Below are 27,302 nucleotides of genomic sequence, written 5' to 3'. Positions count from 1 at the left end.
GGGAGTCCTCTGCGCAGGCGCTGTGGGACCGCGGAGCTTTCTGGGAAAAGATGGATGCTCACGATCTGTTTCGCCGGCTCGGCGCGGGGGCCAAATTCGACGTGAGACGCTTCTCGGCGGACGCTGCCCGATTCAAGGTACTGTGTGCAAGACGTCAGAAGCCTGAGTAACTGAGAAGGGGCAGGTGCCGGAGAAGGAACTGGCTGCTGGGGGAGCCGGCACTCGGAGACCCCCGTGGCCTGGCTGTGGGGCATTTTCCCTCCCTTGGCGTTCAGCGTACTGCAGCCTCCTGAATGAACTCTTTTTCCCATCATTCTGTAGACTTTGTTGGGTCTAGCAAGGAAACGTTTCCTCCCGGCCTCCTTTCTGAGTTTATTCAAAGCACAGTTAGAATCCTACTTTCAGAAGTTATCTTTTTTCCGAAACTGTTGGAAAAGAATTTGAAAAACCCCAAACGGAGAGAACAGATGATTTCAGTGTAGTCTCTCCAGGTTTGTCTTGGCATGCGTATGCCTTTAGTGGGCATGTTTTTTTTTATTCCCGCAACTCCATGGCGTGTTAAGTAACCAATGAGAAGAGCGATTTAGAAATGGGAGATCTTACATAGGGAATTAGTGAGTGATAAATCGGGAGTAGTTAGGGCCCAATTGTGGAAAATCTTGAACATCAAGATTTCTTGGTAGTGGGACTAGGGACATTCGTGTGTGTGCGCAGCACGTGTGTTTCTTCTTTCTCTGTCTGACGGCATAGCGTAGTTAAGAGTTTGAACTCTGGAACCAGATTATTCAGGTAAAATCCTGGGTCTGCCAGTTACTAGTTTTGAGACGTTGGTCAAGTTACTTAACCTCTTAATGCCTCGATTTTCTCATCTGTAATATTGCTATTTACCTCGTTAGGGTTGTTGAAGGAAGAAGGAATTTAATATATCTACTAAACATGCTTAGAAATCTGCCTGACAGCATGTGTTATGCTTATAAGTGTTAGTTACTATTATGACTATTATTATTACTTTTGTAAGGTCAGAAAAGGTATCATCTTGGATTCCATTTGCCCAGACACACACTTGTCAGCTCAAACAAATATTTGGTGAAAGATAAAAAAGATGGGGAGTCACTGTACCCACACCCTTACTGCCAACACTGCTAGGGTGAAAACAGTGCCAGTCTGTCTATAGATTTCATTTGAAATTTTCTGGGTTTTAGATAGGAAAAAGGAAATATGACTTTGATTCTTCGGAGGTGCTACAGGGACTGGACTTTTTTGGAAACAAGAAGTCTGTCCCAGGTGAGAGTGAATCATCAAGAACTCATCAGGAGCTACAAGATGAAGAGAAAAATGAAGAGAGCCTAACTGAAAGGAAGAGGGAGCAGAACAAGAAAAAGAGGAAGAAGATGACTTCAGGTTAGTGCTTGATGTATGTTTTTTTTTCTTTTTTTTTTCAATTACAGAAATTGTGCAAGCTTGTGATTACACCTCAGACAGTATACAGCTATTTGTCAGTTGATGGCATTCAGGTTGTTTCCAGGTATTTGTGATTACAACTATTGCTACAATAAGATACCTGTACATATATCTTTTTGTACAGGTGCTGTATTTCTGTAATTAGCATCCTAAATGTGAATTCACTAGGTGAAAGGATATGCACACTTCTTTCTTTGAACAGATGCAAAATGACTCCCCACAGCCATGTCAATGCTGGATACCGTTGGTCTTAACATTTTAGCCAATCTCATGAGTGAAACTGTTTTTTAATTTGTATTTTTTTTTTAATTTATTTATTTTTGGCTGCACTGAATCTTTGTTGCTGAACGCAGGCTTTCTCTAGTTGCGGCGAGCAGGGGCTACTCTTCGTTGCGGTGCGTAAGCTACTCATTGGGTAACTTCTCTTGTTGCAGAGCACGGGCTCTAGGCTCGCCAGCTTCAGTAGTTGTGGCTCGCAGGCTCAGTAGTTGTGGTGCATGGGCTTAGTTGCTCCACAGCATGTGGGATCTTCCCAGACCAGGGCTCAAACCTGTGTCCCCTGCATTGGCAGGCGGATTCTTAACCACTGTGCCACCAGGGAAGCCCCTGTATTTTCTTGATAACTGGTGAGGTTGAACATCTTTTCATAGGCTTTGTTGGATATTTACATTTCAAGTTTTGTGACTTGTTTGTTTTTACACCTTGCCTGTCTTTCACAAGGTTTTTTTCTGTACTCAAAAATAGGAGTATTTACCTTTCTTCTTTGTCTGTTACATCTATTAAGTTTCCTAGCCATTTTACCCTTTTTTTTTTTTTTTTTTTGCGGTACGCGGGCCTCTCACTGTTGTGGCCTCTCCCTTTGCGGAGCACAGGCTCCGGACGTGCAGGCTCAGCGGCCATGGCTCAGCAGCCATGGCATACGGGCCCAGCCGCTCCGTGGCACGTGGGATCTTCCCGGACCAGACTGGGGCACGAACCCGCGTCCCCTGCATCGGCAGGCAGACTCTCAACCACTGTGCCACCAGGGAAGCCCCATTTTACCTTTTTAATAAACTAAATACTTACACATGGTTTTTAAAAGTTATACAATGGTGAAAAGTAAATTTTCTTTCCACTGTTTTGTCTCTAGTCCCCTATTTCTCCAGAGGCAACCACTGTTAATCAATTTCTTAGGTATTTTCTTAGAGATATTCTATTCACATGTATTTATATCTCACTTAAAAAACGTGAATGATAGTGTACTCTGTATGCTGTTCTGTTCTGAACCTTCCCTACCCCTACTCCTTTTATAAAAAACAATATATCTTGGAGATTGTCTGGAATGAGTAGGAAGTGCATTGTCTTGTTCATTTTAACATAGCATAGTATTCCATTGTCCATTCCATAAGCGATTTAACAAGTTCCTATGTGATGGACTTTTAGTTTGTTTCCTCACTTTTATTGTTACAGTTTTGCAATAAATGTTTTACTTTGTGTGTATGTGTGGGTATATCTGTCTGATAAATTCTTAGAAGTGGAATTTCATAGTTAACAAGTCATGTTACTTTCCTGGCTACAAGGAAGTTTAATAAAGCCTTCCACCGAGATGAATTGAAAAAAGACCTGACATAAGCTTAGGTTGCCCTGTTTTCCTGGGCAGCCAGAAACACACAGATATGTCCTATAACCATTTAGCAACAAGTGTGGATAGACATATATATAGTTTTAATTGGAAAATTCAAGATCTTGTGGATGAATAATGATTCAGGTCTATTAATGCCAACTGTCTCATAAAAGGGAGCAAAATTTTATTTTTTCAAAAAGTCTTTCCAAAAAAAGAAGTCATTCCAATTGGTGATGCCCACCAGCCATGTACGAGAGTTTCCTTTTTATATTAATTTGCCTCCTCATGTACTGTTGCACCTTTTTACTGTTAATATTGTTCATCTGTCTCTTCTTAATTTGTTAGGCCTTATATATATTAAGGAAGTTAGCTCTATTCTAGCATACTGTGTATACAGATATGTTTTCTAGTTTGTCCCTTTTCACTTATCGTCTTTATTTATTTATTTATTGCCATTTTATGTGTTAAATTTATCTTTTCCTTTATGGTTTTTTGGGTTTGTTTTTGCATTCTAAGCATTAAGCTTATTTTTCAAAAATTCTCCCATGTTTTCTTATTTGTAGTTTCATTTTGTTATATTGAAATCTTTGACCCTCTGGGATTTTATTTGGTATAGGGAATGAATGAGGAACTAATTAATTTTTTTCCAGATGGCTAGCAAATTGTCCTAATATATTGATATTACATCTTCTCCCTGTTGGATTTAAATACAACTTTTATTGTAACTTATTTCCCATATATATTTGGGTCTTTCGACTCTATTCTATTTCATTGATTTCTAATTCTGTATTCGTACACTAGTACCAGCTTGTGTTAATTAATGTGGCCTTACTTTATAAATTCCAGTAGAGTGGTATGGCATACTCTTTTTATTGATTGGGCAACTGGATATTTTCTCCCTAAAGTGATCTATAGAGTCAGTGCAAACCCAGTTAAAACTCTAGTAGGCTTTTCTGGTAGAAATTGAAAAGGATTTTTAAAAAAATAAACATGTAGCTACCATGTGACCCACCTATTCCACTCCTAGAATTTACCCAAGAGAAAGGAAAACGTGTGTCCTCACAAAGACTTGTACACAGGTGTTCATAGTGGCTTTATATGTAACAGCCAAAAACTGGAAATGACCCAAATGTCCTTCAGCAAGCGGAGGATAGACAAATTGTATATCCATACAATGGAATACTACTTGTAAATAAAAAGTTAAAATTATTAATACATGCTCCAACATGGATGAATCTCAAAATAACTATCCTGAGTGAAAGAAACCAGACTAAATTTATTGAGTACTATATGATTCCATTTATATAAAATTCCAGGAAAAAAAAAAGCTAATTAATCAACAGTGACAGAAAACAGGGGACTTCCCTGGTGGTCCAGTGGTTAAGACTCTGCTCTTCCACTGCAGGGAGCACAGGTTCAATCCCTGGTCAGGGAACTAAGATTGCGCATGCTGTGCGGCACAGCCAAAAAAAAAAAAAGAAAGAAAGAAAGAATACAGGTTGTTACCTAGGGATGGACTGATGCATTGTAAGGGGCCACAAGGAAATTTTGGGAAGTGATGGAAATAGTCTTAAATGTGGTGATGGTTTAACAGGTACATACATAATGTCAAAATGCCTCAAGTTGTATACTTTAAATATATGCAGTTTATTGTGTTGGTTGTACATCGGTGAAGTTGAAAAAATTTAAAAGAAATTCCAGAAGTAGTCTTTGCTCATTACTCTTCTTAGAATTTTTTAGGTATTCGTACATATTTATTTTCCCATATAAACTTTAAAGTCAGCTACTCCAGTTACCAAAACAATCCTATCATTACTTTTCATTGAGGTAGTGTTATTTACAGATTTAGTGAGAATTGCTCTCTTTATAATATTGAGTAGTCCTTAAGTATTGTGTTGTGTTTATTGCTATTATAAGTGAAATCTTTTCTTGCATCGTATTTATTTTCTAGCTGGTTGTGGATATAGAAAAGCTGGCTGCCTCATTGACATCTCTTATTGTTTAAATAGCTTTTGAATTAATCCCTCATTGTTTTCAAGTGTACATTTAGGTACATATTACAAAGCTGAAATAACTAAAAAGAAGAAAAAGGAAAGAGTGAGCTTCAGAGCTCTGATTTTACCAACACACAACTTGCTTCTCCTTTCCCAGTTTTTTTTTTTAATTAATTTTTTTTTTGGCCGCCTTGGGCCTTTGTTGCTGCACGTGGACTTTTCTCTAGTTGCGGCAAGCAGGGGCTACTCTTCGTTGCAGTTCGTGGGCTTCTCGTTGGGTGGCTCCTCTTGTTGCAGAGCACAGGCTCTAGGCGCGCGGGCTTCAGTAGTTGTGGCACTCAGGCTCAGTAGCTGTGGCTCACGGGCTGTAGAGCACAGGCTCAGTAGTTGTGGTGCATGGGCTTAGTTGCTCCGCGGCATGTGGGATCTTCCCGGACCGGGACACGAACCTGTGTCCCCTGCATCGGCAGGCAGACTCTCAACCACTGTGCCACCAGGGAAGCCCTCCTTTCCCAATTTTTATACCTCCTATTACTTTCTTTCATCTAGTTGCAACCACTAGTACTTTTTCTTTTGTTTAGTGTGAAGGTAAGGTATGGCCTGTTTGTGCCACCTAAGAATGTTGCACTTAAAATCTTTTAATTTTTTAAAAATATATTTTAGAAATTACTTCTCAAGAAGTTTCTACTATACAGTGGATATCATCTGTGGAAGCAAAGATTGAAGATAAAAAAGTTAAAAGAGAAAATAAACTAACTTCAGGAAAGTTGGAGCAGCTCAGAAAAGAAAAGGTTAGAAAAATGGCTTCATCCAATTGGTTTTCTGGCCTAATGACTTTTTCACTATCCTTGAGTTATTCTGTTGGTAAAAGCGAGTATGGTTTTGTTTAGAAGATTACTTATATTAGATTAGATTTTACTTTAATGGAAACTTAAAGCAAAGTAGTGTTTGTGCTGTGGCTGAAATTTTTAAAGTTTAAAATTCTTGAAAGTGTCTTGAAATTTTGAAACTTAGGTCAAAATTGATGATGTGTTTAGAATTAAATTTTTAAAATTTCTTATTCCCTTTTGATAAACATGAAATTGGCCCCCTTTCTCCTTTATGTTAAGCTCACACTGGTTTAGAAGGATTTCCTCCTACAGGGATTTGAGAGTTAGAATTCTTAAGAAACCTATTTTATGACTTGGGACTAGGAGGAGTAGAATTCAGAAGAAACAACAAATATGCCGTTGTCGCGTTTGCTGCTCTCCTGCTGTATTGCAGATGGAGAGTATTGTTCAGCTCAGTTAGTAATCCCGAATCTAGAATTTGGCTGTCTGGATCAGAGAATGGGAAAACAAAAAATAATCAACATCACTTGATTCTGCTTTTGGCACTCAGTCTTAATAAGTAGAGTTTAGGGTAATCATTAAAAAGCATTGGCACTTGTCTGCTAAGTGCCATATAAAGACAATAGATTGATTCGGTGCCTGCCTTCTAGAAGTTTATATAAGATTGTGACTGTGACAGTAGCACATTAATATGAATAACACATTATTCATGGCATTGACATTAACATGAGGAAAGTGTGGATAGATAGGTTTCATTGTTATGAAGGTCTTCCTTCTATGAAAGGGCACGAATTATACCTAATATCTGTATCTTGTAGGGATTGGAATTTAACCAGAAAGTTTCATATGTTACTAAAGCTTATCCCAGGAACCGTTACTGTTGCTTTACAACATCTGACACTGTATTTGACCACATTAATGGCGACTCCTTTATTTCACTTTTCAGATAAACTTCTTCCGGAATAAACATAAAATTCATGTCCAAGGAACTGATCTTCCTGACCCAATTGCTACATTTCAGCAACTTGACCAGGAATTTAAAATCAATTCTCGACTGCTTCAGAACATTCTAGATGCAGGCTTCCAGATACCTACGCCAATCCAAATGCAAGCCATTCCAGTTATGCTGCATGTGAGTATGAAGGCCTGTGAGTATGCGTGCATGTGTATGTGTGTGTGTGTGTTCATTCTCTTTCCTCTGTCTTTGAAATGTTCCTTTCTGCCTTATCTCCCCTTGTTGAAATCCTACCCTTGATTTCAAGGTCCGTCTCTAATACCTGTGCCTCCGTAAGATTTGTCTTGATCACTACTGTTAGATGTGATCTTTTTCCCTTACCAACACTGTTTCCCCTACCACCCAGTTCTCCGTGTGTTTTCTTTTTCTTGCAACATTTGTCTTACACTTTACTATGTATTTGCATTAATTATATTCATCTCTTCCATTTAACTAAGAGTGTTAATCTTCTGAGGATAGGGACTATGTTCTGTTTTTTCATCCATGATTTAGTTTGTAATATTCAAGAACTATTTCAGAAATACAGAATTCTTGTACATAGCCTGACTTTGTTTTTATCCCAGTACTTTTTATTATTGAAGTCTATTTAAGTACCAAAAAAATGCATAGATTTTAAGTGCACAGTTCAGTGAGTTTCAACAGTGCGTACCCTATGTAACCATCAACTCAGTGAAGATGTGTAACATTTCTGTCACTCCAGACAGTTCTCTCATACCCCTTCCATTCAGTCCTCACCTGACCCCTGCCCAGAGGTAAGCACTTTTCTGGTTTCTATTGCCATGTTTTAGTTTTTCCTCTTATAGAATCATGTAAGTGGAATCATTCATTATTTACTCTTTTTGGTTTTTTTCACTCTAATACAGTTTTTGAGATTCCTCCATGTTGCATATATCAGTAGTTTGTTACTGAGTAGTATTCTGTTGTATGAATATACCATAATTTGTTTATGTGTTGTTGATAGAGGTATGAGTTAACTTAGACTTTTGGAAATTAAGTTTTTCTGAGGTTTCTTTTTGTAGTGGTGAGAGCTGACTTTTTTCCCCAACATAACCAAGATGGCCTTCAGTTCTAGTAGCAAAAGGATATGAGTTCCCTCTCCTCATCCATACTAATCCTTTTCATTTTCTTTGGGAACTGAAATAAGAATATATTTGAATGATGTTGTTGACTGGCATTATAGTAAATTTGCTTTTAGTTTTCATTTAAGGTTGTTTCTGTAGTGACCTTAACTTAAAGCTTTAAAAATCACAGTGACAAAAAAAAAAAAAATCACAGTGACTTTTTGAAGATTGTCATCTATAAATGACTCTGTCACTCAGGTTTTCACCACTTTTTTTTTTTTTTTTTTTTTGCGGTACGCGGGCCTCTCACTGTTGTGGCCTCCCCCGTTGCGGAGCACAGGCTCCGGACACGCAGGCTCAGCGGCCATGGCTCACAGGCCCAGCCGCTCCACGGCATGTAGGATCTTCCCGGACCGGGGCACGAACCCATGTCCCCTGCATCTGCAGGCAGACTCTCAACCACTGTGCCACCAGGGAGGCACTCACCACTTTTTATTTCTTACTTTTAGCCATTTTGTTGTTTATTAAAACTTTCCTTAAGGATGGAGCAATGCAGATATCAGGTCAAAAAGTTGGTTTTGTAATTTTGCTTTGATAAAGAGGTTTAGGGGAAAGAAAAATTGAAATAATGGAAATGAGGTTGTGAATCATCTTTGGGTTTTAGTTATCTACTTTCTTTACCCAGTTCAAATGAACTTTAGTAATAATGCTCAGAAACTCTATTGGGGCGGTTGTAGCAGGGGTGGGTAGAAAAGCAAATATGGGAGAAGTTAGAAGAGTGATGGGAATGTGAGTGTTTGGATTTATTATGTATAATTTTGTTATTTTATGGCTGGTAGCATTATTTGACTGGGCTCTGAAAAATGTATGTACTCTTCCTTGTACTTAATATACTCTGTTTTTAGGGTCGAGAACTTCTGGCTTCTGCTCCTACTGGATCTGGAAAGACTTTGGCTTTTAGCATTCCTATTTTAATGCACCTGAAACAACCCACAAACAAAGGCTTCAGAGCCCTGATTATATCACCAACACGAGAACTTGCCAGCCAGGTATGACTGGTACTTTCTGAAGAGGTTGGGTTTGTGTTTGTCAGTCATCTTTCTTACTTGAGGGTAATAGAAAGGTCCAAAAGAGTAAGGCCCGTGTCTTTCTCATTGTCACATATTCTGTCCAAAGCACACTTCTCTGTGTCTTACTGCATGTGGGCCAGTCTTTTAAGTCTTTTCAGTTTTATAAAATATGTTGTTCTTAACATTTATACTTTGGTATATGCTCTAAGATCCTTGAAGTTGGAAGGCTACTATCATATATAGTTCCCCTCTAAAACTTTTTTTCCTCACCTAGAAAAATGAAACCTCATCTCAGTTTTTGAGAAAGTAAAACTATACAATGATCCACTCTACCCTCCCAATGTGCTTAATATAAAATACATGCCAAGTATGAAATAGTTTTGTAACAGTACTGTATTCTACAAACAATATGTAACAGAATGGAAGAGTTTTGGTTTTATCTCTTGGAACTAGTTTACCAGACCGGAAGAAACTACTGAATCTTACTTAGTATTGACGTTCCAAAATGCTGAGATTCCAGGTTAATCTACAGATTATTATGGGCTTAATTTCAGGTATTCATGAGTTGATACTAGATTTACTTTGTTAATAATGAAAGAGACTATACATCTTATCCAAGTATTTTAGCAGCTAATGTTTTTATCATTTTCTGTTTTAGATTCACCGAGAGTTAGTAAAAATATCTGAGGGAACAGGATTCAGGATACACATGATCCACAAAGCAGCAGTTGCAGCCAAGAAATTTGGACCTAAATCATCTAAGAAGTTTGGTAAGGGGGTTCGTGCTTGAGATGTAAGGGATTTAGAAATTACAAGTATCCTAATTGCTACCTAGAAGTTCTTAAAGTGTAGTTAGTTTGATTTTTAGAAAAGCTGAAAGAGATCTCCTCCTTACCCCCACCCAGTAGATATATAAATATATACCAGTGGTTCTCAACCAGAGGTGATTCTGCCCTTCACCCCCACCTCACCCTCTATCCCAGGGATACTTGGCAATATCTGGAGACATTTTAAGTCATCACAACTGGGGAGAGGTGCTACTAGTATAGGGACAGAAGCCAGGGATGCTGTTAAACATCCTACAACACACAGGTCAGCCTCCTACAACAAGGAGTTGTCTGAACCAAAATGCCAGTAGTGCTGAGGTTGAGAATCCCTGCTTATTCTATTGATTGTTAATCTGCCATGGAAATATTCTGCAGATAAGATTGATTTACATCCCTACTCTTAGATCAGCCAGAGAATCTGTTTTACTTGTCTTTTATCTTGAGCTTCTGAGTAAAGTTGCATTTAAGGAAAGTATTTTCCTGAAAAACAAACAAATGTTTGTTAAGCAAATTGGTGGATTATAGTATTCTTGCCTCTTAGAAGCTGGGAAAGCAGATCAGATAAAAGGAGAGTAAGGATATAGTAGTTTGTGCTATGATGGATTAAAAAAATATGTATATTAGCTTATTGTGTTGTTGGTGTAGTGCATATAACCGCTTCTCCCCACCTGAGGTTATTAACGGAAATTCAGGAGACTCCCCTAATTCAAGAGGGATGAATGTTGTTTTTGCAATTTGTACCATTTATTTTTCCTTACAGATATTCTTGTGACTACTCCAAATCGACTAATCTATTTATTAAAGCAAGATCCTCCGGGAATAGACTTAACAAGGTACATTACTTTAATAATGTCTTTTATGTGTGTTTTTCATTAAATTGATTATATTTTGTCCTCAATTACTTGTATTATTGCTCTTTGGAGCTTGCTATGTTGATGCTGAGAAAAATGGTTTTCATTAAACTCATAGAAAAGTAACTATCCTGGTCTGGAAGAAAGTTAACAGATTCCGATAAGCAGTTAGTACAGAATTCCCCTAGAAATTTTCACATCTTTCAGCAATGGTGATGGCGTTCATAAGGTTTATCTGAGCTTCTGTCATTGCCAATGGAACCTCATATCTTTGGAGCTAATGGAATAGGTACATTAATTTATATTTATCTTGTTTTTACCTTTTTCTTGCTTATTTTTCTTATACCTTCTTCTGGTATGATATGTAGATCTGAGAAGCATCATTGTGGTTGGACTTCTTCATGTGTTCCCACAGGTAGTGAAGCATCTTGGATCTTTCAGTTCAATACCCAGAAGTTTTTTTTGTTATTTCTTAGTGTTGAATGGCTGGTAGTAGATGAATCAGATAAACTGTTTGAAGATGGCAAAACTGGGTTCAGAGACCAGCTGGCTTCCATTTTCTTGGCCTGCACATCCCACAAGGTCAAAAGAGCTATGTTCAGTGCAACTTTTGCCTATGATGTTGAGCAGTGGTGCAGACTCAACTTGGATAATGTCATTACTGTTTCCATTGGAGCAAGGTAATTGTTCTTCCACACTATCCCACTCATTTTTTAAAAAAACACAAGTCATTATTTTAGACTAAAAGAGATAGCTTGTGTGGCCTAAGATTGATAAAAAGAGTTTGACTGAAAGAAATATATTCTTTAAAGTCAAGATTGATTAAGCATTTTCTATTTTAGAATAATCCAAAGGGAGATTATCATATTGTCATATTAATATTCCTATCCTCATGTGTTTAGTTGGTTCTTCCAATCCACAAAGTATGACATGAGCTCTGTGGCCACCCAAAGGATTTAATCTCGTTGATGGCTTAACAAAGTAGGGCCACAGAGAAGGAAGCTGATGTTACTGAGCCACTTGATTTATAATTGCTTTTTAAAAATATTTTGGGGAGCATTTATGCTAAATGATAGAGAAAAGTCTTATGAAATTATGATATTGCCATTTGATATACTATAATGCAACGCATGAAATGGTCAGAGTGAAGACTGTAGCTATATGAAAAGGTGCCTGTAGTACCATGTTAAGTAAAACAGAAGCCAAATGAAACAGTAAAGAATATCCTGTCTACTTTCAACATAAAACTCCTGTGTATAAAAAGAAAAATAGAACAGATTAACCATAAACATAATTATAAAGGCAGATAACAGAATGGAAAAAGTATTTATACATGGTATAGAGTGTTAATAAAGCCTAAAGATACCTCACCCCAACTGTTTGTCAATAAATAAACCTTTGCTAATCATTAAGAAAAAAATTTAGGCATATGTAACAACCCCCTTTAAAATGTTCTCATTTTACCCAATAATTTTACTTTTAGAAGGATTCTGTAAGTAACTAGACACATGAAAATTTATGACTAGAACACAGCAAAATGTCAAAGTTTATTCTAAAATGGTAGAATTGTGGGTAATTAATTTTATTGTTTATGTCTTTATTTTTTTAAATTTTCTTGAGATAACATTTTTATAATCATAACAAAACATTCAAAGACCTAAATAGACATTTCTCCAAAGACATCCAGATGGCCAGTAGGCACATGAAAAGATGCTCAACGTCACTAATTATTAGAGAAATGCAAATCAAAAGTACAATGAGGTATCACCTCACACCAGTCAGAATGGCCATCATCAAAAAGTCTACAAAGAATAAATGCTAGAGAAACTAACACAACATTGTAAATCAACTATACTCCAATAAAAATTAAAAAAAGAAAAAAGAATAAATGCTGGAGAGGGTGTGGAGAAAGGGAACCCTCTTACATTGTTGGTGGGAATGTAAATTGGTGCAGCCACTATGGAAAATAGTATGGAGGTTCCTTAAAAAACTAAAAATAGAGTTACCATATGATCCAGCAATCTCAACTCCTGGGCATATATCCTGAGAAAACTATAATTCGAAAAGATACATGCACCCCGGTGTTCACAGCAGCACTATTTACAATAGCCAAGACATGGAAGCAACCTAAATGTCCATTGAGAGTTGACGGGTAAAGAAGATGTGGTGTACACACACACACACACACACTTAAACACACACACACACAGGAATATTATTCAGTCATAAAAAAGAATGAAATAATGCCATACAGCAACATGGATGGGCCCAGAGATTATCATACTAAGTGAAGTAAGTCAGACAGAGAAAGACAAATATCATATGGTATCACTTATATGTGGAATCTAAAAAATGATACAAATGAACTTATTTACAATGCAGAAACAGGCTTACAGACATAGAAAACAAAGTTACAATTACCAAAGGGGAAAGGCAGAGGTGGGGATAAATTAGGAGTTTGGGATTAGCAGATACAAACTACTGTATAAAAAATAGATAAACAACAAGGTCCTACTGTATAGCACATGGAACTATATTCAGTATCTTGTAATAAACTATAATGGAAAAGAATCGGAAAAATAATATATATATACACACACACACACATATATACACACATAACTGAATCACTTTGCCGTACACCTGAAACTAATATAACATTGTAAATCAACTATACTTGGATTAAAAAATTTTTTAAAAGAACGAATAAAACATTTAAAAATAACTTTGTCTTTAAGTTAAAATATAAATAATTCAGTACTTATATTGACGGTGGAAAAGGTCATTCTGTTGGAGTTGTGTGTAAATTTTTTCATTTATTTAGAATTCAAGGGGGGAAACAAAAATTGGCTCTTGCAAACTACAAGGGATGTTTTCTTCTTAGGAATTCTGCAGTAGAGACCGTAGAACAAGAGCTTCTCTTCGTTGGGTCTGAGACTGGAAAACTTCTGGCCATGAGAGAACTTGTTAAAAAGGTATATTTGGACTACATTCTTGAGTTTTGTTAATGTTCACCAAGCCTTGTATTGCTAGGTGTAATATTACTAGCAATTACTTGTATTACTAGCCTTGGAAGACGGATTTATTATGAGCGCTTAACTTCCTGGCAGACCCTTGATTGGGGCTCTGCTGGGTCTCCCGCCTCCTGCTGGCAGTTTTGGGGGTCTCTCTGTCCCAGCTTCTCCCTGCCCACACCCTAACTCCCATCCAGAACTGGCTGCAGGGCCCCCAGCTCTCCTCCCTGTCCCCAGGTAGGGTGATCAGTGCTGTGGCCTGGGTCCCTGAGCTGTGTGCTATTGAGGGGGTCCTGCCGCAGGATTCCCGGGTGGGCCCCCCTCCGTGCCCTGGCTGTTTCCATATTTAAGATGAAATAAAAGGTTTTAGAAACTTAAAAAAAAAAAAAAAAAAAGGGAGGTTGAGTGCTATTCCTGCGTCATATTTAGTAATCCAGTGGTAAATCGGTAAGAAGCACATTGGAGCAACTCTTGTCTCGAAGGGGAGACGCTCTCCTCTCAGAATATATTAAGATTTCTGTTCCCAGCTCGGGGTAGGCCAGGGAAAGACCTACCTGCTGCCCTGAATGCCTCCTTTTTCCACACCAGCACACTGCGGGTTCTGTTCAGACCACCACAGTAAAGCCAATGTCACAATAAAGTGAGTCACAGGAATTTTCTGGTTTCCCAGTGTATAGAAAAGTTATGTTTACACTATATTGTAGTCTGTTAAGTGTGCAATAGCATTATGTCTAAAAAACAATGTACATACCTTAACTTAAAAATACTTTATTGCTGAAAATGCTAACCATCACCTGAGCCTTCACTGAGTCATAGCAGTAACATTAAAGATCACTCACTGATCATAGATCACAACAGCAAATATAATAATAATGAAGAAGTTTGAAATACTGCGAGAATTACCAAAATGTGATACAGAGACGTGAAGTGAGCAAATGCTGTTGGAAAAATATGGTGCTGATAGACTTGCTTGAACATTGAGTCGCCACAAACCTTCAATTCGTAAAAAACACAGTATCTGCTGCAAAGTGCAATTAAACAAAGTATGCCTGTTTCTATCTGCCCCTGCACCTCCCCCATCACTCTCCTGGCTTCTTAGAGAACTGGGGCATTAATGAATAGGACACCAGAGTGGGGTTTTTTGTTTTATTAATGAGTTAATAGAAATATAGTATTTACAATAGTGCTTGGCACATAATAAATGCTATTATGTGCATGTTTTACTAATGTTCTTACGGATATCATTTGGCAGTAGGAAATTTAAGGTTTTCACAGATACTCAAATTGAATTATACACCAGAGATTTTTAGCCATGTATAAACTTCAGGAGTTCTGTGAACCTTCTGAAATTATATGTAACATTTTGTGTGAATGTGTGGTTGCCTGTTAGAAGCTTCATAGCTTTCTTTCATTAGATTCTGAAAGGGTGCGTGGACCAAAATAATAAGGTTAAGCCCTAATGCTGACAGTCAAAAATATAGAAAGCTGGTTTGAGAGAGAGGTGGGGTTTGATGATATTAATGTAAAAAATAAAAATCATTTGCTTAGGGCTGCTGGTTGATAACTGAGATTTTATGGAACTTGATAAGATAAAGATTATATTGAGAGAACTGAGAACCAAGGACTAAGCTTTGGGGAATACCCACGGTTAGGATAAATAACAGATTAAAATGACAGTTATTGGGGCTTCCCTGGTGGTACAGTGGTTGAGAATCCGCCTGCCAGTGCAGGGGACACGGGTTCGAGCCCTGGTCCAGGAAGATCCCACATGCCGTGGAGCAACTAAGCCTGTGCACCACAACTACTGAGCCTGCGCTCTAGAGCCCGCGAGCCACAACTGCTGAAGCCCATGCACCTGTAGCCCGTGCTCTGCGACAGGAGAAGCCACCACAATGAGAAGACCACACACCACAATGAAGAGTAGCTCCCGCTCACCGCAACTAGAGAAAACCCACACGCAACAACGAAGACCCAACGCAGCCTGAAATAAATAAATTTATTTTTTTTAAAATGACAGCTATTACATTTTAAGAAGAAACAAAAATGTTCTGAAGCACAGAAGCAATCAGATGATTATTTCAAAGTGTGGGCATACATTGCTGTAGAAAGATGAAGGGGAATTAATTAGACAAGATTATTGGAATTAGATGGAGAGCCTGTACTCCACAACAAGAGAAAGAACCACATTGTAGAGAATGGATGGTGAGGAAGACAGAGGCAGACTTGGACCTCTGGTCTAAGAAATTTGTCAATTTCTAAATTAAAATGAACTAAAATCATATGAAATACTGCAGTTATATTCTTGATTATGGATTATGTATGCTTTCTTTTAGGGTTTCAATCCACCTGTTCTTGTTTTTGTTCAGTCCATTGAAAGGGCTAAAGAACTTTTTCATGAGCTCATATATGAAGGTATTAATGTGGATGTTATTCATGCAGACAGAACTCAGCAACAGGTAAAGTCAAATGCATACTTTCAAAGCAATAAAGAACAACTAATTTTTTTTAATTGGCATTAAATTTATGAAGTACTTGTTTTCCATTCCTAGAGTGGTACTAAAACATTTAATATATGTTCTGTTAACCAGAGAGAGAACACAGTCCATAGCTTCAGAGCAGGAAAAATCTGGGTTCTTATTTGTACAGCCTTGCTAGCCAGAGGGATCGATTTTAAAGGTGTGAACTTGGTCATCAACTATGACTTTCCAACCAGCTCAGTGGAATATATCCACAGGATAGGTGAGTCGTGTGCCCCACCCCTCTACTCACCTCTCTTAGCACCACTACCAGTCCCTTCAGCATGCTCAAGTTTTTAGTGCTGTGAAAATCCAGTGACTTGTATATGTGATTCTTGAAGGTCCCATTCCACCCAAAAGTAGGTTTTTTTTTAATGGTCTGGTTTCTCTTAGGTCGAACTGGAAGAGCCGGGCATAAAGGAAAAGCTGTTACATTTTTCACTGAAGATGATAAACCATTATTAAGAAGGTAAATTAGGAGAAAAAATTTAGCATTAAGTTGGCAAAATTGATTCATTATTCTCATACACAGTTAACGGATAATTACAAAATGGCTGTGTCCCAAATTCTGTTATGGTATTAGTCAAACAGACCTTAGCCATGAAAAAAAGAAAAATGATCAAAGGGCCTCGTTTTTGCCCTTCCATTGTTAGATTTTGGAAATATTCACAATGGAATATTCATTAAGTTTCAGACCCACGGGCTTTCTTGGTGGCACAGTGGTTAAGAATCCGCCTGCCGATGCCGGGGACACGGGGTCGAGCCCTGGTCCAGGAAGATGCCACGGAGCAACTAAGCCCGTGGGCCACAACTACTGAGCCTGTGCTCTAGAGCCTGCGAGCCACAACTACTGAGCCCATGTGCCAGAACTACTGAAGCCTGTGCACCTAGAGCTTGTACTCCACAAGAGAAGCCACCTTAATGAGAGGCCTGTGCACAACGAAGAGTAGCCCGCACTCGTTGCAACTAAAAAGAGCCTGCGCACAGTAACAAAGACCCAATGCAGGCAAAAATTAATTAAAAAAAAAAAAAAAGTTTCAGACTCACAGAATTCTCCCAATAGCCTTCACTTGATATTACTCAAAATGTAATATTAAGCTTTTGGATTAATTAATAGCTTAAAGTTAACCCCTGAGTCTCTTATAGCCCCGTCAAAATGATCTGTTAGCATGGGTGTATTCTTCCCATTACTCTTAGGGGCAGCTGGAGTTTTATGTTTAGTCCCAGGATCACCTGTCACAGAGGAAAAACTGTTATAGTAACACACTCTAATATTCAGTTGTAGCCCCTTGAAGCCTGGGTAACCTATGATAGATACACTTTTAGAATCTTATCTTAATTTAGCCCATCGTCATAGATTTTAGTATAGAAGCCGAGTTTCCTGCATTTGGGCTGCCTACAGAAACTTTAGGCTGATGATAATGGGCAACAGTTCATATTTCTAACAAATGAAGTTGAGTTGTGGATGTAGGCAGTTTGTACTTTATTCTGTTTATCACTTTTGGCGAAGATTTTGCTTCGTGCCTTCTGAGCCTTGGCTCTGTCAGCCTTGATTTTGCTGTGATCAGACTTTCACGTGTGTAGGGGAGTACATTCCAACAGCCTAGATTCACCTGAGTTCTCAGCAACTCCAAGCATGTGCATCTGATGACCCCCATATCAGTGCAACTGTGTACCTCAGTTTTCCATCTGGGAAATGGGGATAATGATAGTATTTACTACAAAGGGTTGTAAGGATTGAATAAGTTACTACAGTAAGTCCCCTACATACAAACAAGTTGCGTTCCGAGAGTGTGTTCGTTAAGTCCATTTTGTTCATAAGTCCAACAAAGTTAGCCTAGGTACCCAGCTAACACAACCGGCTATATAGTATGTACTGTAATAGGTTTATAATAGTTTTCACACAAATAATACATAATAAACAAACCCCCAAATAAAACTTTTTTTTTTTTTTTTTTGCGGTACGCGGGCCTCTCACCGCCGCGGCCTCTCCCATCGCGGAGCACAGGCTCCGGACGCGCAGGCCCAGCGGCCATGGCCCACGGGCCCAGCCGCTCCGCGGCACGCGGGATCCTCCCGGACCAGGGCACGAACCCGCGCCCCCTGCACCAGCAGGCGGACCCCCAACCACTGCGCCACCAGGGAAGCCCCAAATAAAACATTTTTAATCTTACAGTACAGTACCTTGAAAAGTACAGTAGTGCAGTACAACTGCTGGTGCTTCTTAGCAGTACCAGCTCCGTCACCGCTGCTTTTATGCTTGCTTCCGGACACCCTGGGCTTGAAACAAAGATACTGTGCTACTGTACTCTATACAGTACTGTACAGTAAAGTACACAAAAGCACAGCCACTTGTAGAGGATGTATGCCTATGACAATGTACGCCAGACATGTGAACTAATTTACCTGATTGGGCATGCGAACGCATGTTTACATCTTTGAAAGTTCAAAACTTGAAGGTTCATGTGTAGGGGGCTTACTGTATACATGAGAAGCTTGAGACCATGTCAAGCTTTATCATTTAATAAATTTAAGTATGACTCTGACTTCAGTCAGTGTCTCATCCAATACTGGGCTTAGTAGCTTTTTAGGGCTTGTTAAATATTGAGTAGAAACAGCTGCTATCTAAAATTTTCATCAAGACATTGATTTCAGTCCAGCAGACTGTTCTCTCAGTAATCCAATATGACTGCATCTGGTAATAATTGGTAATAATTTATCAGAACACTTTACTGGATTACTTTTTTGTTTGTGTAGTTTTAGTTCCTCTTGTATTGTGCAGAGGGTTTATGTACATAAACATCAGTTTGACAAGATACAAATTTACGTTTATGGGTACCTTTTTCAGTGTTGCCAATGTTATCCAGCAGGCCGGATGTCCTGTCCCAGAATACATAAAAGGTTTCCAAAAACTACTAAGGTACAATCTTGAATTTACCTGGAGCTTCTCTCTCTCTCTCTTTACATATATATTCTTGATTTCACACTCTTATACATTATAGTTCTAATAATACTACTATTTTTAGAACATTTTAAGATTAAAAATTTTCCTTTTAAATATTTGTGAATACTGTCTGTTCTTTCCCTGCCAGTTTTTCATCCTTGAAATTTTAAGTATTCAGATTTTTAAAGTATTATTCAACATGAGTGAAATACGCTGAGATTTTGTTCTAATTCATAAAACTGATAAAAAGCAGTTAATTGGCCAAAATCAAACTCTGGTGTTTGTTAACACAAGATATCAGAGTGACACACGACATATTTTAATCATAATCAGTGCCTTTTAAAAAATTGGTTGAATTTATCATCCCTTTGGGTTACCTCTCTAGATGCTGTTAGGTAGCCTAGTATATTAAAGTGGATACAGTGGTGTCCCTGTAAACCTGTAAGTGGATGAAGGAAACGAATTTTGTGAACCAAAGAACCAAAACTAGTTTTAGCTCTTTTAAATTAAGTTGCACTTAATTCAGTTCTTTCTTTGTAACTTTCAGTAAACAAAAGAAAAAGATGATTAAGAAGCCTTTGGAAAGAGAGAGCATTAGTACAACTCCAAAATATTTCTTAGAAAAAGCTAAGGATAAACGGTAAGTATATGGTAAAAGTTACTGTTTGATTCTGGCATATTCTTATAACGTAAGCATTATTTTTCCTTAGGATAGATTTTTAGAAGTAGAATTTGATAGGTCTACAGTCCATTATAGAATGTAATAAAAGTAATATATCTTAGGTTGCCTGTGATTTGGAAACTTGGATAATTCAATCTTGGAATTTTTCTTTATCTGTATATTAATGATCTGTATTTCTCCATCTTTGAAAATAAGATTTCAATTCACTATGAATTAGAATTGCACTGTCCACCATCTCCACACAGCCTGTATCTGGGCACACTACTGAGGCCAGTAGTTAGGACTGCTGACTCACATTGATGGAGTCTTCCTTCAAGCTCCATATTCTGGGCAGGATTTCAGTAGGATCTTGGGCTTATGCTGAAGCACACTGTAACACCTCTGAACAGTATGACTTGAGTAAATTTGTAGTCATTTAGCTGAGTTTTTGAGGATTTTAAAGTATAGGTTTTTTTTTTTTTTAGCATACACACAAAAAAGGACATACACAAAAAAGGACTACCTGTTTTGCCTATTACTGCCAGGAAACTACATGATTTCATAGGGGTGGGCTAAAATATTCTGCACAGTACTATTCTTTCCACTATTTAAGGAAAAATGACACTCTTCAAATTCTATCAGTACCAATTAATATATAACATATATAAAATGTAGGCATTTACCAAGTTCTACTGTTCACCTTCAGTCTTACTACATATATAATACGTAGTAAGGTGTATGAGTGGATGTAAAATGAGACGACCCCTTTCCTGAAGTTAGGGAAAGGAGATTAATATACATGAAAAAAGTTAGATAATAATTTTAAAATAAAACAAGTTTAGAGAAGGGAAAAAATCATTATGGATTGGTGTAGTTACAGAAAGTTTCAAGGAAGTAGAATTATGTTCAAGGATGGGTAAAATTTAGGCATGTAGAAGGAACAAGGTGAACCCAGGCGAGAAAACCTGCACTTTCCTTCTGAGTGAAAGAGTCTGCCTGACATTTTGTATTGGTTGTGGGAAATAATGTTCAGCCCCAGTACATAGACTGTACAGAGTGTCCCAAAGGGTTTGGTGGTTTTAAGCTTTAATAACTTGGGAAAAATAAATGTTACAACCTTATAAAACTACATCATTTGAAAGATTATTTTAATTTAACTGGTACTTATTCAGTTTTGTGCGTTCTTAATACATTTTTATTTTTATTCTTTGTGGCAACAGTTCCTGGGTGACAGACCAGTGGATTGGTAGAGAAGGTTGCCCTGCTTGGTCACCTTATCTGTCTCATTAGACTTTTTCGTGTGGTGGGCTGCTGCAGAATTGTTGCGCACACATCAGAACCTCATTCTTTGGGTGATCTCAGAGCTAGGATTGGAAATGCAGTCCTTTTAGGCACTGAGCCACAGCTGATAAAAGTTTTTACAAAGGTCGAAAATTGACTAGAGCATAAGATCATGGCTGTGTTGAACTGTAAAAATAAAGTCAATATTTTAAGTAATGACACTTCAATTGCTGATTTTTGTAAGTTTGCAGCTTTTAATGATCTGAGGTTATTAAAACTTAAAGCTGTGCTAAGACTTTGAGGACACCTGGTATAAACCTTGTCACTAGCCCCCTGCTTAAGATGCTTTGGTTCTCTCTCTATTTTCTTCACATTTAAAGGCCATACTTCTTAACATAGCATACAGACAAGATCTGATCAGAATCTAGCTTACCTTTCCACTGTAGATGTTGCTTTAATGATCCTACCCACACCTGTGGCCTCAGCTCTATGCTGATAAATCTTAAGTCCATATCTTCAAGCCCAGCTTCCCAACTGAGCTATAAACCTGAAGCCTGTTGCCTAGTGGGTGTCACTTCAGGCGCTGCAAACTCAAACTGGTATAGTAGGGCGTAGGGGAGATTGGATTTGGAACCAGAATAACTGGCTCTAATAACACCTTTTCCTGTGTGACTTAGGACAAGTCACTTCACCTCTCTAAGCCTCTTTCCCCCTATATATAATGGAAATAGTTATATAAATAATACTAACTCTGCCACTCAGAGTTGGTGGAGGATTAAATGAACTGATATACATCTAAGAACTTTGCATTACTATACTGTAGTATGTGAATATTGATTACTTTCTCAAAACTTTTTTTCCTTTTCCTGTGTTAACAGTTAGTTGATGGCATTCACCATTCACCAAACTCTAAAATCAGACTGTCATGTCTAAAATTTTTACCAGTGTCATGTCTAATATTTATTACCAGTGTGTGATGATCAGCAAGTTACTTAACCACTCTACCTCATTTTCCACATCTGTAAACTGAGGATAATAATAGAATCTTCTTCGTAAGTTAGGAAGACTATCTGAGTTGATACATATAAACGACTTATAAACAGTATCTGGCATTTAATCAATGTGAACTCTTCTTATTAATTCAGGATCAGAATCTGTCTTTCATACCATGTTGTAGTGTAGTTTACTGTGGTGTTTCTGTCTCACTTACCTGGATGTGGTTTTCTAAAGGGCAAAGACACATCTTTGTGTTCCTAGTGCCTCGTATACTTGATTATACAGGAGGTTTCAGTAAATGTTTATTAAACTGGTAGAGTTTTGGAAAGTACATATATCTAAAATTTCTAATTCAACTTTCCTTTCATTGTCACAGGAAAAAGGTCACTGGTCAGAACAGCAAGAAGAAAGTAACTCCTGAGGACAAAAGTTAAAAACAGACTTCTAAAAAGACTATATCACAAATGTGATTTTATGATTCCAGCATGAATGTTGTTTTCATGGAATACATTGTCTTATAATCACCTGTACCAAACATTTGAAATCAACTACAAGAACATGGGACTAGTGAAAATGATCCTAAACTATCAGTGCATCATGTCGTTTCAATTCATAGGTGATTTTTTAAATGATTATATAATGGAAAAAACATTCATTGACATTCACGTGGTTTGAATCCAGAGCGATGCTTCTTACAGAAGAACAAAAGTTTATGCTAAAAATAACAACACCCAAATGTGGTGAACTGGATTTTTCCCTTCAAGTGTGAAAGAGCGTGTCATGTATGCTGTGGAGAGGCATTTGGAACCACATTGCGAAGTAAAGTCTTGAGGTTGAATGCCCCTTCCCACCCACTTTTTTTTTTTTTTTGGGTGGACAAGAAGCAGCACGGGCTGTCTACCAAGAATAAATCTACTGCTCTCTTTATTTCACTGTTTCTTAATATGTTGATGGCCTTTTGTGATATGAGCCACAACAAGATGCCTTTTATATGGCTGGTTATTCAAGTTCACTAGAATTTTAAATTCTTTGATCTATATATAAATATCTTTTACCTCATACCTATCGTAGCTCAGACCTTACCTTCATAATGTTGCAGCTATGAGATTATGGTCAGCTTCTCCTTTCTTATTTCATTTTCCGTCATTTAACCATGTTCTTTCCTGTCTCTTTCCATTTGAGATGACTTTGCTCGAAAAGTGATAAACATTTTATCCTGATAAGGAAGAATGTTCCTGTTACTTGATCCACCCCTGGCTCCGTTCTCTTACAGCTTATCTTTCCTAAGGCTTTATGGCCCTTCATCCAGATAGTATGCAGGTCTCTGCCGAAGGTAAAGGACTGTGATTGTACAGTGATAGAGACTATTCACTCTTAGCAGGTTTTCCTCAGTTGCTAGTTTTGTACAGTGGAATGAAAAATCGACTTCATACATGTAAGGTACCTGCAATGGTGCCTGACATGAATGTTAGTTATCAGTACTGTAATACCATAATATAGATAACCTTTTCTCAGTAACATTTGAATTAAACTTATTTATTTCCTGTATTCTCAGTCTTTTATTCTAGAGTCAGGATGGGTAGACCGCAACTTAAATATTTTAGATGAGACAAAAATTGTTCATCTTCAGAATTTATGTAAATGGAGACCTATTGCTACAAGGTGCAAGAAATACTTAGAAGCCTGTGATTTTTTTGTTCTTGCAAACAGAGCCTTGACTCAAAATATATTCTGGAAGTAGGTGTACTGGTGCCACCCATTTGCCAGTTGTTTTAAGTTCTTAATTTCTCAGAGGTTCAGTTTGTTTGTGAAATTGAGGGTAATACCGACTATGTCTCAAGATTATAAATACCTAACACTGTGCCTGACACGTCATAACTTCACAAAATATATTCCTTAACAAACATTATATATTTGGTTAGGAATACAAGTCTTGGTAACACAGTCCCTGCCCTTACAGTGTAGTGGGCATAAAGTAAAGGAACAAATAGTGTGGTAGATGCCGTGTTAGACATAAGGCCACAATGCTGAGTCATCACAGGACAGCATCTAACCTGGACTGGAAATATCGTGGAACGCTGACATCCTGAGTCATGTGGTCTATGATCTTTGAAATACTCCCTTCATTTGACTTTATTTCCTCTTTTTTTTTTTTTTTTTTTTAGTATTTTCTCCTGTGTGATCACCCATCCTTAAAAGTGGCTACATAAGCCTGTATCATCTTGATTGTCGATGGATTAATACTGAATTTAGTTATGTATCAGTTTATGTCGATTGGAACATCTGCTACACAGTTCCATCTAAAGAAGGGGAGGAATGAAGTTAGTGGACAATTATGGGGGAAAAAAGCATAATTAACTAGCTGGCTCTAGCTGAAATGAGCAAGGACTTTGAAGTCAAACTCCTTGGATTTTGATCCTGGTCCTGCTGTTTTGCAGCTGTTTGATGTGGGTAAATTACTCCTCCTCCTAACCTTGATTTTCTTATCTGTGAAATGCCAATACTAGCTCTTAGGGACACTGAGGATTTGAAAAAATACAGTAAAGTTCCTGACCAGTGATTGTGCCCAATAGACGATAACTATTATTACAAGTTGTTTCCCAGTAAAAGCCCTGAGGCAAGAGTAAATGATAAAGCTAATTATAATCCGTTACTTGCTAGTAAGCAAACTCCACTTGAGGGCTTGAAAAAGTTTACATTCAACTTTAATATTTACCTACAGTAGTTTGATTAGGAAAAAAAAAAATCACAGTAAAAATATGCCCAGGTAGGGTCGGAGCAATGAACCTTTCCAAGCACCACCGTTTTGGCCCTGATTGTAAGTATAGGGAAAACGGGGATTACCAGGTGGCTAAACACCTTCGGCTTTTAGAGTGGGTACCAAAAGGAAGCTGCCGAGTTCCTGGGAAAAAGTAGAGCTCATCACTAATCGGCGCTGTGATGCAATCAAAGGGGCATTCAAGATCCATCTATTCTTTGTGTAAAGAGTAACAATAAAAGAACACCCGTGTACCCCCCATCCAGGTAAAAAAACAGGACTCAGTGTACTGTTTCCACTAAGCAAGACGATGGTTTTTCAAACGGAGGAACGATGACGCCTTGCCGCTCGGCGGCCAGCTGGGTTCTCCACAGAGCCTTGCCTGACAATGAACCTGGAGCCGGCACCAGACCATCCCACCAGCCCCTGAGCTCGAATTGCATCTGGCGGGCCCTCAGCTGTGGCCGGGTCACGTGACGAGGAAGCGCAACTCCTCCCCCGGACGCGAAGGGTCACGTGGGCGCGCGGCCCCGCCCCGTCGCCCAGGCCGCGGCGAGGTGGGGTCCTGCTTTTGCCCCGGAAGTGGCTGTCGGGAGCTGACAGCTGCTGGGAAGGTGGCGGCGGCGGCGGCGGGCCCGGAGCAAGATGGCGCTGCGGCCGGGAACGGGAGCTGGCGGCGGCGGGGCTGCGGGAGCTGGCGCGGGGGCTGCCGGGGGCGGCAGGTGAGTGTGAAGACCTGGGCTGGGCGTGCCTCGCAGACGCAGAGCAGACCCGGCACCGGCGACGGGTGGTCGGTGGTTATGGCGGTTTTCGCCCACGCCGACCCCTTTTCCCTCGGAACTGGGCTGCGGGAGGAGGGGTCGTCCTCCGGGAACCTAGGCCGAAGGGGTGGCTGGAGTCCGGGCGCCCGACTCTTGTCCTGCAGGCTCGGGGGCACTGGCTGCTGGTGCTGAGCGGGGAGGAGAGGGGGAGGAGGTGAGTGTCCCATCAGTGCGGCTGCCACCCTGCTGGGTGGATAAAGGAGGAACCCCGACGCCTCGCTTCTAGCCCGGCTGTATCTGAAGCGACCAGAGACTTCCTTTTCCCAGGGCTTGACCAGGGGCTCTGAAAAATCTTTTCACAGAGCTGCACAAGTGTTTCCAAGGTGTGTGTGTGTGTTTGTGTACTCATTTTTTCAGTGTTGTGTCCTTTTTATTTTTTCCTTTACACACCAGAAACAGCAGGAAAATCTGAAGACCTTTGAATTAGTATATAGAGCTCTTGTAGAGGTAGTTTTAACACCTGTCTTCTTACTAAAAAACAATTCACTGTTAAACAGTACGTAGGCAGTTATCAAAACAAAGCTTCCAGACTTTTACTTAGCCCTTAAACAAATTTGCTGTCAGTTCCAGCTACTAATCGCCAGTGGCTCTCATATCGAGAACATTAAAAGAGATGAACATTTGCAACCTGACAAGTTCATCATTTGAGGAAATATTTGATTCTGGGAAGTTTTCATCCCACTTCTGTAATGACCTAGTCTGACTTTGTTTTGCTAGCCAACCCGAGGTTCATACACATTTGGAGATAAATTTTGCTTTTTATCTTCAGCATCCTAAATTATTTTTGGAAAACAAAGTGTTAGGTTTTTTTTTTATGCAGTGTTTTATTTCGGAGTTATGAACACCACAGTGTGAAGCCTTTAAAATCATCACATCCTGCAGGTGCTTGTATATATGCCAGGAAAAGAGAGCAGTCACGGTTCACCTGTGTGCAGCCGCATTTTTCACTTTCTCTTTTTCACATCTCTCTCTCTAGATTTAAAACTGTTTTCTTTCTCTTTTGTTTTCTGATTTCCACTTTTCATTAAAGTTTTTCATGAATACTTGATATAAGTCAGTTTATGGCTAGAGAAGACAAATATGTAATAATCTCTCTTTTCTGAATGTGACAACAGTTTCTAAAATGTTCTTGAGTGGCATTAATTTGATCAAGTGTATGATGAGTCATGGCACCAAGTTCTGGGGAAATATAAACTTGAAAGAATTTGGCGTTCTAGGCACGGGTTTTGGGGGGTTTTGTTGTTGTTTTGGCTTGGGTTTTTTTTGTTAATTTCAGGTGGAGAGGAGCTTGGGTGTAGAAAGTTGAGTGGATCATACCCCTTAGTTTGTAGTAGTTTAACATGATTGGTCCATGAACACAATTTTTTTTCTAAATATGGCCTGAATTAGAATGATTTTAAAATTTCTTTCCTATTTAAAATTTGGTGGTAACATTACATTCTTAAGCTCTAGAGGATATGTGGGAGAGCAAATCAGCCTTATCTTGTAAAATGTGTGATAAGTATTATATTGGAGCTTTTCTGAGGCTGAGAAGCTGTATGCTTAATAAAGAAAGAATATGGTTTTTAGAGAGCAGTGGTGAGGGCTGAGGTTGTTTTT

At 38.7% G+C, this 27,302-nt stretch overlaps 2 protein-coding genes across 19 annotated transcripts in view; both read left to right on the top strand.

Annotated features, from left to right (window-relative positions):
- The first annotated feature begins 33 nt into the window (after positions 1–33).
- DDX52 (DExD-box helicase 52) lies at positions 34–23,666 on the top strand. Of its 2 annotated transcripts, none has more exons than XM_029212815.1 (15): positions 34–137; positions 1,203–1,401; positions 5,722–5,849; positions 6,835–7,020; positions 8,870–9,013; positions 9,693–9,804; positions 10,622–10,694; positions 11,189–11,392; positions 13,597–13,687; positions 16,060–16,182; positions 16,315–16,465; positions 16,636–16,711; positions 19,091–19,162; positions 19,734–19,826; positions 22,501–23,051. In XM_029212815.1, the coding sequence occupies exons 1-15, from the start codon at positions 51–53 to the stop codon at positions 22,556–22,558; spliced, it is 1,797 nt and encodes a 598-aa protein (XP_029068648.1). In that variant the 5' UTR covers positions 34–50; the 3' UTR covers positions 22,559–23,051. The 2 variants fall into 2 exon arrangements, with proteins under 2 accessions (XP_029068648.1, XP_029068649.1); XM_029212816.1 differs by lacking the exon at positions 34–137 and adding an exon at positions 184–491 and having other exon boundaries at positions 22,501–23,666.
- A 1,808-nt stretch (positions 23,667–25,474) lies between these two features.
- The window catches only part of SYNRG (synergin gamma), a 91,009-nt gene continuing 89,181 nt past the window's right edge, over positions 25,475–27,302 (top strand). For 9 of the 17 annotated variants that reach the window (XM_029211246.1, XM_029211238.1, XM_029211241.1 and 6 more), the window contains exon 1: positions 25,475–25,604. In XM_029211246.1, coding sequence (XP_029067079.1) covers positions 25,528–25,604 — 77 coding nt within the window. In that variant the 5' untranslated portion in view covers positions 25,475–25,527. The remainder of the gene's footprint in view (positions 25,605–27,302) is intronic. The other 8 variants (XM_029211247.1, XM_029211240.1, XM_029211252.1 and 5 more) reach the window with 5 other exon arrangements.

This window comes from Monodon monoceros, unplaced genomic scaffold (assembly GCF_005190385.1).
Source record: "Monodon monoceros isolate NGI ecotype Baffin Bay Population unplaced genomic scaffold, NGI_Narwhal_1 Super_Scaffold_9, whole genome shotgun sequence".
In the NCBI taxonomy this organism is placed as follows: domain Eukaryota; kingdom Metazoa; phylum Chordata; class Mammalia; order Artiodactyla; family Monodontidae; genus Monodon; species Monodon monoceros.
Note: the sequence above shows the minus strand (reverse complement) of the source record. Positions and strands in the feature narration are given on the sequence as shown.